The following is an 18,247-nucleotide window of genomic DNA, read 5'->3' as shown; positions in this document are numbered from 1 at the left end:
AACGCTTGGATGGGAGCAGTTGGGAAAGTTAGGGAGAAAAAACATCTCCGAAGGAAAAACCCAGCCCATTTTGTTTCCAAGATGGGGTGCCCAGCGGGCCAGTTTTCTCGCTGAAGAAGTACCACTTTACAAAGGACAACTCTGATGAACTTTTATTGGCATTACAGCTTTGGTTATTTCTCAAATCTGATTTATCCAACCATCCTCTCAAGATTCATTGCCAGAGATGTCGAAAGAGTTGAAGGTGCTTGCCTGCCCGCAGGAGAGAGAGTCACTTCAGTAGCTTGAGAGCAGCGTTAAACGGTGCCAGATTCTCACAAGACCGCAGCCATTTCTGCACATGGGCCGGGACGTCCTCGGTGCCCCCCGTCTGCTGAAGGGCACACCAGGCCACCACATCTGCGACCGTCAACTCGTTGCCCACCAGCCAGGAGGTCTTGCCCAGGGTTGCGTTCATGCCCCGCAGAACGGCTGCTTTTTCCTTATTGCTCCCCCCTTGGAGTTGGAAGAGGGCGGTGTCGACCCAGCTGTCTATCAGAGTCGCTGTGACCGCGTTATGCTTTGCGCCGAGCAAGGAGAATAAGAACCTAGCAATGCTCCCTTCGCCTTCAATGGGGCACATGGTTTGGACGCTGAACTTCATCTGGGGTTTTGGCACTGGAAGGATAATCCCAAGGGAGCATTAGATACGGATGGTGCTCGGAGAGCTGGCGTATACAGGTAGTCCTCGGCTTACGACCACCATTAAGCCCAAAATTTATGTTGCTGAGCAGGATTGGTGAAGTGAATTTTGCCCCATTTTACGACCTTTCTTGCCACAGTGAGTCACTGCAGTTCTTAACACAGTTAAATGAATCTGATGTGGAACAGCTTACCCCCAGAAATTGTGGGCGCTCCATCACTGGAGATTTTTAAGAGGAGACTGGACATTCCACCTGTCTGAGACGATACAGGTTCTCCTGCTTGAGCAGGGGGTTGGACTAGAAGACCTCCAAGGTCCCTTCCAGCTCTATTCTATTCTTATTCTATTCTGTATTTCTATTGTATTTCTATTCTATTCTATATTTCTATTCTATTCCATTCCCATTATTCTATTATATCCTGTATTTCTATTCTATTCTGTATTTCTATTCTATTCTATATTTCTATTCTATTCTGTATTTCTATTCTATTCTATTCCTATTTATTTCTATTCCATTCCATTCCACTGTCACAAAAGGGGATCATATGACTCCAGGACACTGTAACAATCGTCATAAATATGAACCGGTTGCCAAGCATCTGAACTTAAATCATGTGACCACGGAGAGGCTGCAATGGTTGTAAGTGCGGAAAATGGTCGTAAGTCGAGAACTACTGTATTCACCATTCTTTTTCCAACATGTTTATGCTGTCTCATGGTTGCCAAGCTGATTTCTCACATAACATACTGCCCGGCAGATAACAAATACCCCAAAATGAACAGCAAGCAACAAACCCATGTTACATCAGACTTATTTAAAGTTTATATAGCCACCCAGCTCCAAAGAACCTACTCCAATGAAGACCCATTCTCTTATTATTAATTTAATAAATAAAATAAAAGTGTTGTGGGCTAACTCTGCGAGCCGCCGTTAATAAGCCCACGTGGACTTACCATCTTTCCAAATTAAAGTAACGCCCAGCTGGTATTCGTGGCGCGATTGTTTCTTTGCCTGCTCACCAAAGCATTTGAGGAGCTTTTCTGGCACGTTTTTCACGGATGAGTGTGTGTGAACCGTTGAAAGGATCTTGTACTTCTCACACAGAAAACTGTGGAGAATTAACAACGACAGTGGAGGGAAAGAGGGGCTCGCATTGATGACAATATCCTTCAGGCCACCGTAATCCTGCTTTAAAACAAACTTGACTTCAGTCAACTACTCAAAAGATTTCCATTTGTCTAAAGCTTTCCCACCTATCATAGTTAATATACTGAAGGGTTTTTTTTAGCACTGTATCCTTCCATAGATTAACAGCACTGCAGTTCTACGCTGCCTATTCGTCTTCCACGCTGCTTAAACTAGCTGTGGAGAAGAAATGGGAGGATGTAAGTGGCTCTCATAGGTGACAAAAGATGAAACAGACCATACATATGTCAGCTGAGAGCTGAAAAACACTAGACCTCTAAGCACGTTACAAGAATAGAGCCCATGCCTAGAAAAAACATGGATCTCCATCCTAAACCAGATGGTGAACTGGATCTGGATTTAGGTCATACTTGGAAATTAATTGCACATTATGCGCCACTACATTTGAACACCTATAAAAGCATAGCAAGTTAGAATATGAAATATGACTCCAACTTGCCTTCCCAAGCAGACTATCAAGTTCTGCAGAGCTGACAGTTAGAGAAACATGGTCATCTGTTTGAATTATGTTAGTGGCATCGAAGTCTGCATCTGGTGTCTGGATCATTTTTGAGAGGCCATCCACAGCAGCTTTCAATTCATACAAACGTTTCAAGATCTCTTCCTGGCGGAATTCAAGAGCCTGGAGTGTTGGATCAACTTCATCCTGAACGAAAATTAAGTTAGCCTTTACTTCGTTGTTTTGTATTGTATCAGAACAAAACCAGGTATTCCGGATGTCCCTTTTTATGTGCAATTTATTTATCTTTATCTATCTATCTATTAATAATTATATTAAAAATGTGATCCCTGGGTATGTCCATATTAAAACCATTATCTATCTATCTATCTATCTATCTATCTATCTATCTATCTATCTATCTATCTATCTATCTATCTATCTATCTTGTCTGTCTGTCTGTCTATCTATCTTGTCTGTCTGTCTGTCTATCTATCTATCTATCTTGTCTGTCTGTCTGTCTAGTCTGTCTGTCTGTCTGTCTGTCTGTCTGTCTGTCTGTCTGTCTGTCTGTCTGTCTGTCTGTCTGTCTGTCTGTCTATCTATCTATCTATCTATCTATCTATCTATCTATCTATCTATCTATCTATCTGTTTCTAGACTGCCCATCTCCCTCAAGGAGGAGCTGCACTGATATTCAATGGGTTTCAATAAAGTCCAGTACCAATAAAAGAGAATATTTATAGCTCAGGGTTGAAAGGAGCGGTCCTCGGTGCTCTCTGAGCTTGCTTGTTTTCTTGGCGTTACCTAGTTTCATTACCAAACTAGGTAACGTCATCAGTGCTAATAACCTCACTAGCACTGTTGATCTTACCTAGTTTGAGTAATGAAATGTCTGCAAGGAAACAACCAAGCTCAGAGAGCACCAAGGACCCCCTCAATGGGTTTATTTAAAGCTTCTCCAAAATTCCAAGGCTCTCCCGGGCGTTTGATTCTCACTGTAAGCTACAAAGTCACTTTGCATTAATACTCTGAATAATTTTTAATACACATTTGATACCATCACGAATACACACAGGCAATCAATCATTGCAAATGTGTTCCTGAAAGAAAGTGGAAGTGAAAGGAAGGCAGCCAGATCGGGATCCAAGCGCTCAGAGGGGAGGGGGAAGGGAGTCCCTTCTCTTACCCCAGCCTGTGTGGGGCCCCAATGGGTCTCTGAGGAAGGCCGCCCCTCCAAAGCTCTCGAACTACAACTTCCACCAGCCTGGGCTGGGGCTGATGGGACTTGGAGCCAGGCAACCTTCAGGAGCGCCAGAACAATTGAAAGCAAACTCGAAAGAAGTGGCGGGGGTGGGTGGGGGGCGATGGGGATTGTAGTCCGAAAANACTCTGCGAGCCGCCGTTAATAAGCCCACGTGGACTTACCATCTTTCCAAATTAAAGTAACGCCCAGCTGGTATTCGTGGCGCGATTGTTTCTTTGCCTGCTCACCAAAGCATTTGAGGAGCTTTTCTGGCACGTTTTTCACGGATGAGTGTGTGTGAACCGTTGAAAGGATCTTGTACTTCTCACACAGAAAACTGTGAAGAATTAACAACGACAGTGGAGGGAAAGAGGGGCTCGCATTGATGACAATATCCTTCAGGCCACCGTAATCCTGCTTTAAAACAAACTTGACTTCAGTCAACTACTCAAAAGATTTCCATTTGTCTAAAGCTTTCCCACCTATCATAGTTAATATACTGAAGGGGTTTTTTTAGCACTGTATCCTTCCATAGATTAACAGCACTGCAGTTCTACGCTGCCTATTCGTCTTCCACGCTGCTTAAACTAGCTGTGGAGAAGAAATGGGATGACAGAAGTGGCTCTCATAGGTGACAAAAGATGAAACAGACCATACATATGTCAGCTGAGAGCTGAAAAACACTAGACCTCTAAGCACGTTACAAGAATAGAGCCCATGCCTAGAAAAAACATGGATCTCCATCCTAAACCAGATGGTGAACTGGATCTGGATTTAGGTCATACTTGGAAATTAATTGCACATTATGCGCCACTACATTTGAACACCTATAAAAGCATAGCAAGTTAGAATATGAAATATGAATCCAACTTGCCTTCCCAAGCAGACTATCAAGTTCTGCAGAGCTGACAGTTAGAGAAACATGGTCATCTGTTTGAATTATGTTAGTGGCATCGAAGTCTGCATCTGGTGTCTGGATCATTTTTGAGAGGCCATCCACAGCAGCTTTCAATTCATACAAACGTTTCAAGATCTCTTCCTGGCGGAATTCAAGAGCCTGGAGTGTTGGATCAACTTCATCCTGAACGAAAATTAAGTTAGCCTTTACTTCGTTGTTTTGTATTGTGTCAGAACAAAACCAGGTATTCTGGATGTCCCTTTTTACGTTCGTTCTATCTATCTATCTATCTATCATCTATCTAATCTATCTATCTATCTTCTATCTATCCATCCATCCATCCATCCATCCATCCATCCATCTAGTCTGTCTGTCTGTCTGTCTGTCTGTCTGTCTATCTATCTGTTTCTAGACTGCCCATCTCCCTCAAGGAGGAGCTGCACTGATGTTCAATGGGTTTCAATAAAGTCCAGTACCAATAAAAGAAAATATTTATAGCTCAGGGTTGAAAGGAACGGTCCTCGGTGCTCTCTGAGCTTGCTTGTTTTCTTGACGTTACCTAGTTTCATTACCAAACTAGGTAACGTCATCAGTGCTAGTAACCTCACTAGCAGGTAACATCACTAGCACTGTTGATCTTACCTAGTTTGAGTAATGAAATGTCTGCAAGGAAACAACCAAGCTCAGAGAGCACCAAGGACCCCCTCAATGGATTTATTTAAACTTTTAAAGCTTCTCCAAAATTCCAAGGCTCTCCCTAGCGTTTGATTCTCACTGTAAGCTACATAGTCACTTTGCATTAATACTGTGAATAATTTTTAATACACATTTGATACCATCACGAATACACACAGGCAATCAATCATTGCAAATGTGTTCCTGAAAGAAAGTGGAAGTGAAAGGAAAGCAGCCAGATCGGGATCCAAGCGCTCAGAGGGGAGGGGGAAGGGAGTCCCTTCTCTTACCCCAGCCTGTGTGGGGCCCCAATGGGTCTCTGAGGAAGGCTGCCCTTCCACCAGCCTGGGCTGGGGCTGATGGGACTTGGAGCCGGGCAACCTTCAGCAGCGCAGGGTGGGGGATGATGGGAATTATAGTCCCAAAGAGGAGTGGCTTCGGGCAGGGAGAAAAGCGGAGGTGGGAAGAATGGGGATTGTAGTCCGAATAGGATTGGGTCGGGACGGAAAATGGGGGCTGGGGAAGGGAGAGCGGCTTGGGGCGGAAAACGGGGGCTGGGGAGGATGGGCACTGCAATCCAAGGGGGAGTGGCTTGGGACAGAGCAAAAAACGGGGGCTCGGGAGGATGGGGATTGTAGTCCGGAGGGGGAGCGGCTTGGGGCGGAAAGCGGGGGCTGGGGAGGATGGGCATTGCAATCTAAGGGAGAGTGGCTTGGGGCTGGGGAGGATGGGCATTGTAGTCCGAAGGGGGAGTGGCCTGGGGCGGAAAACGGGGCCTGGGGAGGATGGGAGCGCTAGTCCGAAGGTGAAAGCCTTCCCGGGCGGTCTCGGGGCCAGGGAGAAGCGGCCAAGTGAGGCGCCGCAGGGCCGAGCGGCTCCTACCTGCTGAGGCGGCGGCGGCGGCGGTGAGGAGGCAAGGCCGGGGGGCCCGCCGGCCTCGCGGTGGGCGCAGCGCATGCGGTACATGCAGGTGGGGAGGTGCTGGGCCAGGACCGCCGGGCCGGCGCCGTCCTGAAAGGGCCTCACCTTGTACATCGGCATCGCGGCCGACCCGCCGCTTCTCCTCACGCCACGGCCGACTGACGCGCCGGCGCCGCCCCCGCCTCCCATTGGAGGAGCCCCGCCTGCCGCCCCGCCCGTCGCGCCTCCCATTGGCCGCCTGGCCACGGCCGCGAAGGCGATTGGCGGCTCCCGCCGGCCGAAAGAGGCGGGGCTTCCGAGTCGGCCCGCGTGCAAGCTTCGCCGCGATCTGATGCAAGCTCCGAAGGGAGGGGTGTAGAAGACGGGTGAAGCGGCCCTGACCGTAGACTTCGGGTTAAAAAGCGAAGTCTCTCTCCTCTTGCGAGGAAGAGGGTCTTCTACCCAAATGCGTTTCTTTGGATCCCGCGAGGCAGGCTGAGCGGTCGCCTCTACGCCCCCTGCTAGGCTTAACTTTGCTTCCTCTCCCAGCAGGTGGAGGGCTCTGAGCTACTGGGGAAGCTGATGTTCAGCGTGATCTAGCGCAGCTCATGAAACGGGTGAATTCAGCAAACCGGGTCAGCGTTTCGTGTGAACGCAGCTCCAGAGGACAAACAAAGAAGGAAGGAAAATTTGCTTGAGAAACGCCGCTTTGTATATTTCAGGATCTGGAGGCTTGGATTCCATGGCGTACCCGAAGTGGTGGTTGACCACACCGATTCCCCTCCCCTATGATAAGCTTTGCTAAGATTCGGCTCCACTTTCTTTTTTTAACTCTCTTCCCCTCCCCGATTGGTGCGTGGATGGACCAATCAGAAAGCTCCGACGGGATGATTGGAGGAAAAGAATTCTACCCAGAAGACATCGCGAGCCTGGGGAAGTGGAGGGATGCGATGAAGGAAGCGAGCTTGCCTCGCCCGGGAAGAAGCGGAGAGCCTCGGCTGCGGGCTCGAAGGGAGGCGAGGCCTCGCCTGGAGCCCGGCCCGGTCCGCGGTTCCCTTCCTTTTGATCGACTGACGGAAAATGGGCGGGAAGGAGCCGGACCGCCCCTTTAGGCTGATTTGCATACTATTTGCATACTTCGTTTGAAAAGTGAGCAGGCAGCAAAGGGTTAATGGCATCACCCAACACAATGGAATTTACTCCAGGGTAAGTGTATTTATTGCGTTGCATTGCTTCATTTTATTATTTAATTTTATGGTCGTTTTAATTGGAACGGAGTTTCAGTGTGTGTATTTATTGCATTGCATTGCATTTGCTTTATTTTATTATATCTTTTATTTTATCTTAATTGGAATGGAATTTCAGTGTGTGTATTTATTGCATCGCATTGCTTTATTTTATTCTATCATTTTATTTTAATTGGAATGGAATTTCAGTGTATTTATTGCATTGCATTGCGTTATTTTATTTTATCTTTTATTTTATTTTAATTGGAATGGAATTTCAGCCTAAGTGTATTTATTGCATTGCATCACTTCTATGTTTTATTATTTGAATTGGAAAAGAATTTCAGAGTATGTATTACGTTGCATCGTTTTATTTTTTTATTATTTTATTTTATTTTATTTTATTTGGAATGGAATTTCAGTGTGTGTATTTATTGCATTGCATTGCTTTATTTTAATATTCCTGGCTGAGGAATTCTGGGAGTTGAAGTCCACAAGTCATAAAAGGGCCAAGTTTGAAGACCCCTGTGCTAGACCAAACTGATTCAAACTATAAAGCCTGACTTCCTGTTCTTGTAAATAGGACTCACTCTTCTAAATTTAATTTTATTATTAAATTTATATGCTGTCCGACTCCTGGCATCTTGGGTGGTTTACATGTGGTTGAAAAAAAACAACCCAAGAATAATATACAAAGAAGAAGCATTTTGGACCAATGGCTGCCAACTTTTTTCTGCAGTATTGCTCAGAGTGGAAAGTGAATTTATTGATTTGATTTTAAGAGAGAATATTTTGTCCACCCACCAAAGCAAGTTTTTCTGAGTGTAATAAAAACAAATAGCTTTTGTTGTTTTTCCTTTTTAAAGAGTGGAAAAAAACATCAAGCCAATTGATCGCAGATCAGTTCATCAGATCTGTTCAGGCCAAGTGGTGCTGAATCTATGTACCGCTGTAAAAGAGCTGGTGGAAAACAGCCTAGATGCTGGCGCTACTAACGTTGGTAAGTTAACTTGTTTTAAAGTTGCTAGATCTCAGCTGTTATTACTTGTTGACATTTGGAGGGAAGGAGGCAGGAAATGAAAGAGATTTAATCTTCCTTCTTCCTTTGTATCATTTGTAGAAGTGAAGCTTAAAGATTATGGAGCGGATCTTATTGAAGTATCTGATAATGGTTGTGGCGTAGAAGACGAAAACTTTGCAGGCTTGAGTATGCTGTATTTCTGTGTTAATGTTTAGTATTTATTTACCGCTTTATATTACCACTTTATAAAGCCCTAGCCTAGTGAGACCACACCTAGTAATACTGCAGCCAGTTTTGCTCACCATATCACAAAAAAGATGTTGAGAGTTTGGAAAAAATTCAGAGAAGAGCAACTAAGATGATCCAAGGCCCGGAGACTAAGATATACGAAGAATGGCTACGGGACTTGGGTTTGGCTAGCCTAAAGAAAAGAAGAAACAGGGGAGACATGATAACAATGTTCCAGTATCTGAGGGGCTGCCACAAGGCAGAGGGGCCAGGTTGTTCACCAAAGCACCAGATGGAAACTGATCAAAGAGAGAAGCAATCTGGAACTGAGGAGAAACTTCCTGACAGTGGGGACAATTAACCAGTGGAACTCCTTGCCTCCAGAAATTGTGGGTGCTCCATCATTGGAGATTTTTAAGAAGAGACTAGAGTAGACATTCACCTGTCTGAAATGGTATAGGTTCTCCTGCTTGAGCAGGGAGCTTTCTGCATTGCCAGAAAAACAAGTGGAAGACAATGAACCCTTGGCATCAACCTAACCCATAATGTGGGGGCTAGCCTAGAGAAACCCTGTCTCCTGGACCATCCTCTTCTTACCTCTGTTAAATATCTCTTCCAGCACTGAAGCATTATACTTCCAAGATCCAAGAATTCTCTGATCTCATCAACGTGGAAACATTCGGCTTCCGAGGTGAAGCTCTGAGCTCTTTGTGTGCGTTAAGGTAAGAAGCTTCTCCACGTGGGAAGCGTACTAGCTAAAAAAGTTGGCGAGTCTTATGCTGGCTTCAGCCAGGAAAGAGGACCAAGAGAGAAAAAAAACCATTGTACAGATTCCAGCTTCCATCTCTGCTTCTATGGAGCGATTTGTCCAATTCGGAGGTTAAAATCCTCAGTGTGACCGAGACCAAGATAAGCGTGTGCAAATTTAGGCTGCTTCATTCTCAGCGTGCACTTTGGTGGCAAGAGCAGGCTTTGGGTGTGGGTATAGAAAAGGGAATTTATGAATTTTTACAAACATGGGGGGGGGACTTTCCCCCAGCGTGAACTCTTCGTAGTCACTAGATATTCCTTCCTATTTAAATAATTTAATTTTTGAGTTGGCCTTGCCCTTTTTGAGAGTGGTAGCCTCCAGTTAGGCCGTGTTTATGCCTACGCGAAAAGATATTTGATGGTTGTTGTCAGGAGGGTAGAAAGTTATTGCTTTTTATTGTTTTTATATTGAGTTTAAAATGTTTTGTAATCCTTGTAAGCCACCCAGACGCACTGAGAGTGAACTGGGCGGCCATATACATTTTCTTAAATAAATTATGTATCCGTTACAATCTAATGTAATGCCTTCACTTTGTTCTTTGACTAGCAAAAAAGCATACACATAGCACTATGTGAGTGATGTCCCAAAGGTGCTTTTTCAAGACTTTCTTCAAGAAAGTCCAGTTGCCTCTTGAAAAAGCACCTTTGGGACAACCCTAACCTGGATGACGGAGAATCTCCATAGACATTTATGCAAGTAATGATTATACAGATAGTTCTCTACTTATAACCATTCAGCCACCGTCTGGAGTTATGACGCTGCTGAACCAAGGGTGGTTATGACCGGATCCTCAGAGTTCTAGCTGTCCTAGCACCGCTTGGGTGATGTAAGTCCTTCCTTGCCTCTGAGTTTCCTTATTAACCATGAAAACGATTGCAATCTTTTGCTCAGCAAGGTTTCCATTGTCACTTGTCACAAGTCGGCCAGTATTGGGACACGGCTGGCGTTTGATCACAGCGGGAAGATCACCCAGAGAGTCCCTGTCTCTCGGCCACAGGGGACTACTGTCAGCCTCCAGCAGCTGTTTTGTACTTTGCCGGTCCGACACAAAGAATTTCAGCGTAACATAAAGAAGGTAGGAACCAGCTGCCTTGTTTTTAACACTGGCAGGAAGAAAGAAGTCCCTTCCTGGGGAACCGAAAGCAAGGGCAAGCCCCACAGGCTTAAAATAAAGCATTACCAGCCCTTTCTGAGATGTAAATTAATTAAATATAAATTTATATTTAAATCGGGACTTTCGGCCTACATGCATAATGTAGACTTCTTCTCGTCATCCTAAATTCTTTGTAATAATGGTTTCACTATCAAATATGTGCTGGCCTTTGATCGTAATAAAGATCTGATTGAATAATCTTTTTTTCTCTCTCACACACGCCCAAAGGAGTGTAACTTTTTTTTTTCTTTTACACACCCCAAGGAGTTTGCCAAAATGGTTCAGATACTGCAAGCGTACTGCATCATTTGCACTGGGGTTCGAATTAATTGCACCAATCAAGTTGGTCAAGGGAAGAAGCAGGCTGTGGTGAGCACCAGTGGAAGTTCTACTTTAAAAGAAAACATTGGTGCCATATTTGGACACAAGCAGGTAAGAAAAGATTGGTGACCCCATAATTCTCCTCCTCCTCCTCGTCGTCCTCCTCCTCCTCCTCCTCCTCGCATTGATGATGTTACCTAGTTTGGGTGATGAAATGTCTGCAAGAAAGCCACCAAGCTCAGAGGACCACACAATCATCATCATCCTCTTCCTCCTCCTCCTCCTCCTCCTCCTCCTCCTCCTCCTCCTCCTCCTCCTCCTCCTCTTTCTCCTTCTCGCATTGATGATGTTACCTAGTATGGTTAATGAAATGTCTGCAAGAAAACCACCAAGCTCAGAGAGCACCAAGGACCCCTCATAATGTGGTTGGTGTGACTCTGGCATGGGGCATGATGGTTTGCAAATTTGAGCAGCTGGGAATTCCATTTCACTAGTATAGCTTGTTATTTTGTTCCTAGGTACAAACCCTGATTCCCTTTGTACAACTGCCCCCGAGCGGAGAAACCTGTGAAGAATACGGCTTGAACGTTTCTGCTCTGCCCACCAAGCTTTATACGTAAGTTAAAAATTGGAAAGATTTTTTTTCCTGGAACTTTTTTCTGTTTGTTTTTTTGGGGAGGGGGGCTTAAAAACCAGAGACCCAGCGCTGCCAAGGACAACATATATGCAACATATAAAACCCCCAAAAGAACAATACAGGTAATCTTCATTTTACAACCAGTTGCTTAGCGACCATTTTGAAATTACGAGAGACCCCCCCCTCCCCAAAGGTACTTATGACCTGGTTCTGATGGCCAGGCCCCCACCCCCATGTCATAGATCATACTTCAGCAACTGGCCGGAATTTACGGCTATTTCCGGTGTCCTGTAGTCACACAACCACAATTTACGGCGTTTGTGTCAAATCAGGTCAGTCATGTGATGACACACACACACACACACACCCCTTTACGACCGACACAACTTGCAACCATATCGAGAACGTTCCATTATGGTCATAAGTTGAAGGGGAGATTTTCCGGAAGTTCGTTTAGATCCTTTTTTTAAATACGTCAAGTGATTTTTTGGTCTGCTTTGTTTTTGTGGGATTCTCTTCTCGACAATGTTCTTTTTAAACAGCATCTCAGGATTCGTTTCGCAGTCCAATCACGGCGATGGAAGGAGCACAACGGATAGGCAGTTCTTTTTCATTAACCAGCGGCCGTGTGACCCAGGAAAGGTATGTGTGTTTTTTTTCCCTTGCAGAGGTAAATTCTCAATTTTAAATTGACATTAAAAATTTCTCTCTGGCTTTCCGACTCCCTTTTGATTCTGCTCTTGTGGCTGTACGCATAATCCTCCATTTTCGAATCCCAAGTGTGAAAAACAATTATAAGTCCTTTTTTTTCAGTGCTGTTGTAACTTCAAAAGGTGACTAAATCACACTGCTTTAGATCTTTTTAAATCCCAACCAAATTCAACTGACGTTCTTATTTTTCCTTTTCTGAACAGGTTTCCAGACTTGTGAATGAAGTCTATCATATGTATAATAGGCACCAATATCCATTTATTGTTCTTAACATCTGTGCAGAATCTGGTGAGTTTTATCAATTGTTAGCCCATCTTTTTGTAAATTATGATAATGGGCCCATAAATTATGATAATGGGCCCACTTAATTATTACCATACTTTTCTGATAAGGACTACAAAATTGTCATAATGAGCCTCAGGGGTGGAGTCCATTCGTTAGCTGCGAAGCAAGAGAAAAATATCTAAAGAATGGTGAAACGTTTTGATTTCAGGATGTGTGGACGTCAACGTAACTCCAGATAAAAGGCAGATCTTGCTTCAAGAAGAGAAGCTTTTATTAGCAATCCTAAAAACATCCTTGATGGGGATGTTTGGCACTGACGTTAATAAACTGGTCGTCAATCAAAAGCTGATCGATCTTGAAGGTAAGAAATCAAGTCGCTATTTAAGCAAAACCTATTTGCATTTTTACCTGCGTCTTTTCAGACAGTCAGATAACAAGAGCTCAGATTTTCCCCTATCAGCTAGCTCAGGGGTCTTCAGATGTGGCCCTTTTATGACTGGTGGACTTCAATTCCCAGAATTCCTCAGCCTGCCTTAGAGGATCTGTGGAATAGGAACTATCCAAAGCAGGGGTCTTCAAACGTGGCCCTTTTATGACTGGTGGACTTCAACTCCCAGAATTCCTCAGCCTGCCTTAGAGGATCTGTGGAATAGGAACTATCCAAAGCAGAGGTCTTCAAACGTGGCCCTTTTATGACTGGTGGACTTCAACTCCCAGAATTCCTCAGCCAGCATTGCTGGCTGAGGAATTCTGGGAGTTGAAGTCCACCAGTCATAAAAGGGCCACATCTGAAGACACCTGAGCTAGCTGGAAGTTTATGATCCATTCCATACAGAGCAGAGTAGGACAGAATTTTATGATTTTTTTTTTAATGACGCTTTTATATTTTCTTTGTTGTTGTATAGGTAGTCAACTTACAAATGTCCATTTAGTGACCTATGACCGTTTTTCACACTTAGGACCTTTGCAGCATCCCCAGGGTCACGTGATCAAAATTCAGACACTTGACAACTGGTTCATATTTATGACGGTCGCAGTGTCCCGGGATCACGTGATCCCCCTTTTGTTTTCCTTCTGACCGGTAAAGTCAACGGGGGAAGTTCAAATTCATTAAATAAATAAACTAGTGCAGTCATTTACTTAAGAACGGTGGGAAGAAAGGTCATAACATAGGGGAAAATTCACGTGACGAGGGGCTCACTTAGCAACAGATGTACTAAGAAGATCGCAACGGTTCTCTCTTCATACCTTTTTTTTTTTTGCAGGGAACTTGAAAAGCGTTCCCCGAAACGAGAGGGAAGCATCTCCCTTGGGAACATCCACCAGCCCTTCGCCTCCAGATCGGAACGAGGCATCCAGAATAAACCTCGCCGTTGCTCGTCTGAAGGAGTCCTTTTCTCGCGGGAAAACATCGGCTTTTCAAGACAGCGAGAAAGCCCCACCGAAAGAGAGGCCCCCCAATTTAGGACTACGCCAGATGTTTGCTGGTTTTTCAGCCTCTCCCCGAAAGAAAACCATGCCTGGCAAGGCATCCGAAGACGGGAATGAGGTCATTTCCAGGAAATCCTGGCTTGCAGGCAGGAAGTTGGAGAACTCAACCGAAGATACGGATTCTGGTGTGGGGAGCGTCTCCGCCGAGTCAGATGGCGGTTTTGGCACCCCAGAGATGGGGGTCTGTTTTAGAGCTGAAAGCACGGCGGGTTCTCCCAAAGGAGAACCCCGTGTTTTTAGCGGAGGAATTCAGAGCAGCGACGGTGGATCTAGCGGGGTTTTCTGGCCCTCCGAACCAAACCAGGGCAAAGAAGATAATAGCTTCTCTCAGCCAGCCATTTTCTCTCCCAAGGCAAAACGTTTTAAGATCCATCAAGCTGTTTCCCCCAACTTCTCGGAGAGAACAGCCGAGCAGGATTCGCAACCCTTGTACGACATCCCGGTAAAAATGGAAAAGAGGACGGTGCCTTTAGCCGTCTCTTGGAGCACCTTGGCGGACCGAATCCGGAGGCAAATAAAGCGCCAGGAGACGGACGGAGAAATGCTGAAATTCAGAAAGTTTAGGGCAAAGATTAGCCCGGAAGAAAACAAAATGGCGGAGGACGAGTTAAGAAAGGAAATCAGGTATTGCAGCTCGTCTGTCTTTGCCAGAGAAGAGAAGCGCTCTCAGAAATGTTATTAACCGATGCTAAGTTTGTATGTTTCAGTCAGAATAGAGCTGGAAGGGACCCTGGAGGTCCTCTAGTCCAACCCCCTGCTCAAGCAGGAAACCCTATGCCATTTCAGACAGAAGATGGCTGTCCAGTCCCAAATGGTTGTCTAGTCTTTTCTTGAAAACCTCCAGTGCTCCTTCATGAAGCACCCACAACTTCTGGTGGCAAGCTGTTCCACTGGTTAATTGTTCTCACTATTAGGAAATTTGTTAGTTCTAGGTTGCTTCTATCCTTGATTACTTTTCGTGCCATTGTTGTTAAGCGAATCACCTCGATCCTTAAGCAGATCCAGCTTCCCCCATTGACGTAGCTTCTTCTTGCTATTGTGTGTGTGTGTGTAAATGCAAGAAAGCACAATCCGGCCTTCGACCTGAGGGTTAAATTAGCCATATTTGTGTAGCAAAGTATTGATGACGGGTTACCTCCGTGAGGATATTAAGAGTTCTGGATTCGAGAATTGAAAAACCAGGCTGTAAAGAGCAGGCAGGTCTGACAGTCCACGTATCTCTTGTGTTTCTCCCTATGCATACAGCAAAGAGATGTTTGCTAAAATGGATATAGTTGGCCAGTTTAATCTGGGATTTATCATCGCCAAGCTGAAATCGGACCTCTTTATCATTGATCAGCACGCTACCGATGAAAAATACAACTTTGAGATGTTGCAAGAGCACACCACCCTGCAGGGGCAGAAGCTCATCAAGTAAGTCTGTTCTCCCCACTTTTTCTGGGGGTTTCCTGAACAAGCAAACACACAGAACATACACACACAGAAAATCTATCATCTATCTATCTATCTATCTATCTATCTATCTATCTATCTATCTATCTATCTATCTATCTATCTATCTATCTATCTATCTATCTATCTATCCACACACACAGCCTATCTATCTACACACACACACATGCTACCTACCTACTTCTCTGTCAGTCTGTCTATCCATCCATCCATATATCTATTGACACACTCTGTCTACACACACACTGTCTATCTTATACATATATACATACACACAATACACACAGTTCCACAAGGGCTGCTTTCAGATTTAACGGTGGTTGTTTTCTTTTTTCGGTGCCCCACTTTTTCAGGCCTCAAAATCTTAATTTAACGGCTGTGAGTGAAAGTATCTTGATGGATAATCTGGAGATTTTCCAAAAAAATGGATTTGATTTTGTGGTGGATGAAAATGGTGAGTTCTATCCTACCTACCATCTCTCCTAGCTTTTGTAAAAGGAAATGGGGAGAAAGTGATCGTCTCTGCTTTGGAAGTCCGAAACATCTTTCCAGTAATTCAAATGGGAAAAATTAGCACGCCAAACAATTCCGTTTTAAATCTGTCTGAAAGAGTGATCTTTTAACCGCTTTGAAATTGGAGTTCAATCGGATATTCTTTTCCTGCGGGGGAAAAAAAATACACTCAGTTTAAAACTTAACCTTCAAGATTTAGCTCCCAAGTGACAATTATTACATGAGCAGTTGGGCTGGGTTGGGTGGATAATATGTTGAAATATTATCTCAGTGTAAAGAGACTGTGACAGTGATGTTATTTTGAAAACCTTTCAGCTCCTGTAACTCAGAGAGCGAAGCTCATATCTTTACCAACCAGCAAAAACTGGACATTCGGTCCTCAAGACATAGAAGAATTAATCTTCATGTTAAGCGATTCTCCGGGAATCATGTGTAGGCCATCCAGAGTGAGGCAAATGTTTGCTTCTAGAGCCTGTCGAAAATCTGTAAGTATAGCAAGTACTGCAGACTTGAGCTTGGAGGGAGGGAGGGAGGGATGTGAATCTGGCTTTGCTTGCCAAAAGGTCGCAAAAGGGATCACATGATCCCAGAACACTGCAACTGTCATAAATATGAATCAGTTGCCAAGCGCCTGAATTTTGATCACGTGACCTTGGGGATGCTGCAAGGGCTGTAAGTGTGAAAAACAGTCCTATGTCATTTTTTTTCAATGCCGTTGTAACTCCGAACGGTCATTTTTTCCATGCTGAATGTCACTAAACGAACTCGACTGTCTATCCCTCTTCATTGTGCATGTCCCAGAGTTCCCCAACCTTTCCAGCTTTCAAGGCCGGTGTGAGGGGGACGGGGAGGGATGGTTCTGCGCAAGCGGCTGGCAAGCACTCACACGCGCACGCAGCTCCATTTACACAAGCGGCATGCAGGCGGGCCCACCACTCACGCAAATGGAGCAGGCGTGCACGCGCTCGCCCGTTCCTCCTGCAGGCGAAGATGTACGAGTGCTCGCTTGCCCATTTCCGTGGCCTGGTGGCAAACATCTCACAGCCCACTAGTGGGCCCTGGCCCAGAGATTGGGGAGCCCTGCTCTAGAAACCCTCCGTGAAAAGGATCCTGAGTGGGGTTATTTCAAGGAACAAGGGAGCAGATGAGCTAAAAGGAATGGATGTTGAACTTTCAACTTTGCTCCTGTTACAGGTGATGATTGGAACCGCACTCACGGCCGGTGAAATGAAGAAGCTGATTACTCACATGGGTGAAATTGAGCATCCTTGGAACTGTCCGCACGGCAGGCCCACCATACGACATTTAGCCAACCTGGACCTCATCACACAAGAGTGACAGGCTACTAGCACTTATTTTATTGTGGAATGCAAACCATGATCTAGTTTGCATCGGAGCTCTCGGTTTTGCTGGACCAGAAGCTGAAATCATGGTTTTGTGTTGCAAAAGAAGAATGTGTTTTTTTTCTCTCTCCCTCTTTCTTTCTCAAACGGGTTTGGTTCATATAGACACGATAACTTTCCATCCTCTGCCCTCTGAAAGAAGACTTTTTCACATTTTTGTTGAAAAAGCAGCCAGAAAACAGGACTGGTTTTATTGCTACCTTTGTATAAATATTGGCTTTCTGTCCCTTTTATTGATTTCCTCTGGACAGTAAGAATTAAATGTACATAGTAGGCTCTTTGGATGACTTCCTGCTTTAGACCAGATCCATTTTGTAAATAAAGATTTTTATACATGATATTTCTTTGTGGTTTAATAGTGGTTCACATCTATAGTATAAAATGGGATGGCCTGTTCCTATGGTATAATAAGAGATGGTTAATGCCAGTTGTGAATTTTATAGTGTCACAGCATTTTAGTAACTAGACAATGAAAGGCTTAAGCAATTCTCTTCTGGTGCAGCCTTTAGTATCTGATTTGTCTAATTGTGAATGAATGATACATTTTAAATCAATCGGTTACTTTATTACAGGTCCCAGACCCATCATACAAGCCAGTCAGATCACCTGTAATAAACTGAGATAGAGAAAAGAGGGGGGGGGAATACAATAAAACGATACACTCTCATATTTTCAGGAGTACTGTATACAGTACAGCCAACAATTGATTTACCAAAATCAAAGCACAAGTTCTGCAGACTGCTAACGTAATCTTTGCAACAATTTGTGTTATTTTAGAATCCTGATCTACCAGATGACACTAGATATAGAATTCATTTGGATGTCTTAAGAATGGCCTTGTTAGAGGTGTTAAAAGCTCCATGTGTCCCTCTATAGAAGTTACAATGGAAACAGTATTTTTCAACTTCAGTAACTTTAAGAGGGGTGGACTTGAACTCTCAGAATTCT

The 18,247-nt window shown here is 44.4% G+C and overlaps 2 protein-coding genes across 3 annotated transcripts; one reads left to right on the top strand and one right to left on the bottom strand.

Annotated features, from left to right (window-relative positions):
- Nucleotides 1-136: 136 nt before the first annotated feature.
- On the bottom strand, nt 137-6,218 carry AIMP2 (aminoacyl tRNA synthetase complex interacting multifunctional protein 2). 2 transcript variants are annotated; one of them, XM_015820777.1, is made up of 4 exons: nt 6,174-6,218; nt 4,449-4,655; nt 3,757-3,988; nt 137-657 (listed from the first exon to the last, which is right to left on the bottom strand). In XM_015820777.1, exons 1-4 carry the CDS (start codon nt 6,186-6,188, stop codon nt 272-274), a joined length of 840 nt encoding a protein of 279 aa, XP_015676263.1. In that variant the 5' UTR covers nt 6,189-6,218; the 3' UTR covers nt 137-271. The 2 variants fall into 2 exon arrangements, with proteins under 2 accessions (XP_015676263.1, XP_029140843.1); XM_029285010.1 differs by lacking the exons at nt 3,757-3,988; nt 4,449-4,655; nt 6,174-6,218 and adding exons at nt 1,637-1,868; nt 2,329-2,544.
- A 1,018-nt stretch (nt 6,219-7,236) lies between these two features.
- On the top strand, nt 7,237-17,631 carry PMS2 (PMS1 homolog 2, mismatch repair system component). The gene is made up of 15 exons (XM_029285009.1): nt 7,237-7,253; nt 8,140-8,273; nt 8,394-8,480; nt 9,142-9,244; nt 10,225-10,408; nt 10,751-10,918; nt 11,326-11,423; nt 11,987-12,086; nt 12,359-12,443; nt 12,649-12,801; nt 13,706-14,555; nt 15,177-15,344; nt 15,737-15,837; nt 16,212-16,381; nt 17,091-17,631. Exons 1-15 carry the CDS (start codon nt 7,237-7,239, stop codon nt 17,232-17,234), a joined length of 2,562 nt encoding a protein of 853 aa, XP_029140842.1. The 3' UTR covers nt 17,235-17,631.
- Nucleotides 17,632-18,247: the final 616 nt, after the last annotated feature.

The sequence above is a fragment of the Protobothrops mucrosquamatus genome, unplaced genomic scaffold, assembly GCF_001527695.2.
Source record: "Protobothrops mucrosquamatus isolate PMUCROS unplaced genomic scaffold, P.Mucros_1.0 scaffold1179, whole genome shotgun sequence".
Classification (NCBI taxonomy): domain Eukaryota; kingdom Metazoa; phylum Chordata; class Lepidosauria; order Squamata; family Viperidae; genus Protobothrops; species Protobothrops mucrosquamatus.
Note: the sequence above shows the minus strand (reverse complement) of the source record. Positions and strands in the feature narration are given on the sequence as shown.

Bases quoted from the DNA above. Each gene is read 5' to 3' on its own strand.
- AIMP2 (XM_015820777.1), bottom strand. The intron at 3,989-4,448 runs GCAAGTTGGATT...GTTTTAAAGCAG, and splicing joins TTGATAGTCTGCTTGGGAAG to GATTACGGTGGCCTGAAGGA. The intron at 658-3,756 runs GTAAGTCCACGT...TTATCCTTCCAG, and splicing joins TACTTTAATTTGGAAAGATG to TGCCAAAACCCCAGATGAAG.
- PMS2 (XM_029285009.1), top strand. The intron at 9,245-10,224 runs GTAAGAAGCTTC...TCTTTTGCTCAG, and splicing joins AGCTCTTTGTGTGCGTTAAG to CAAGGTTTCCATTGTCACTT. The intron at 16,382-17,090 runs GTAAGTATAGCA...CTCCTGTTACAG, and splicing joins CTAGAGCCTGTCGAAAATCT to GTGATGATTGGAACCGCACT.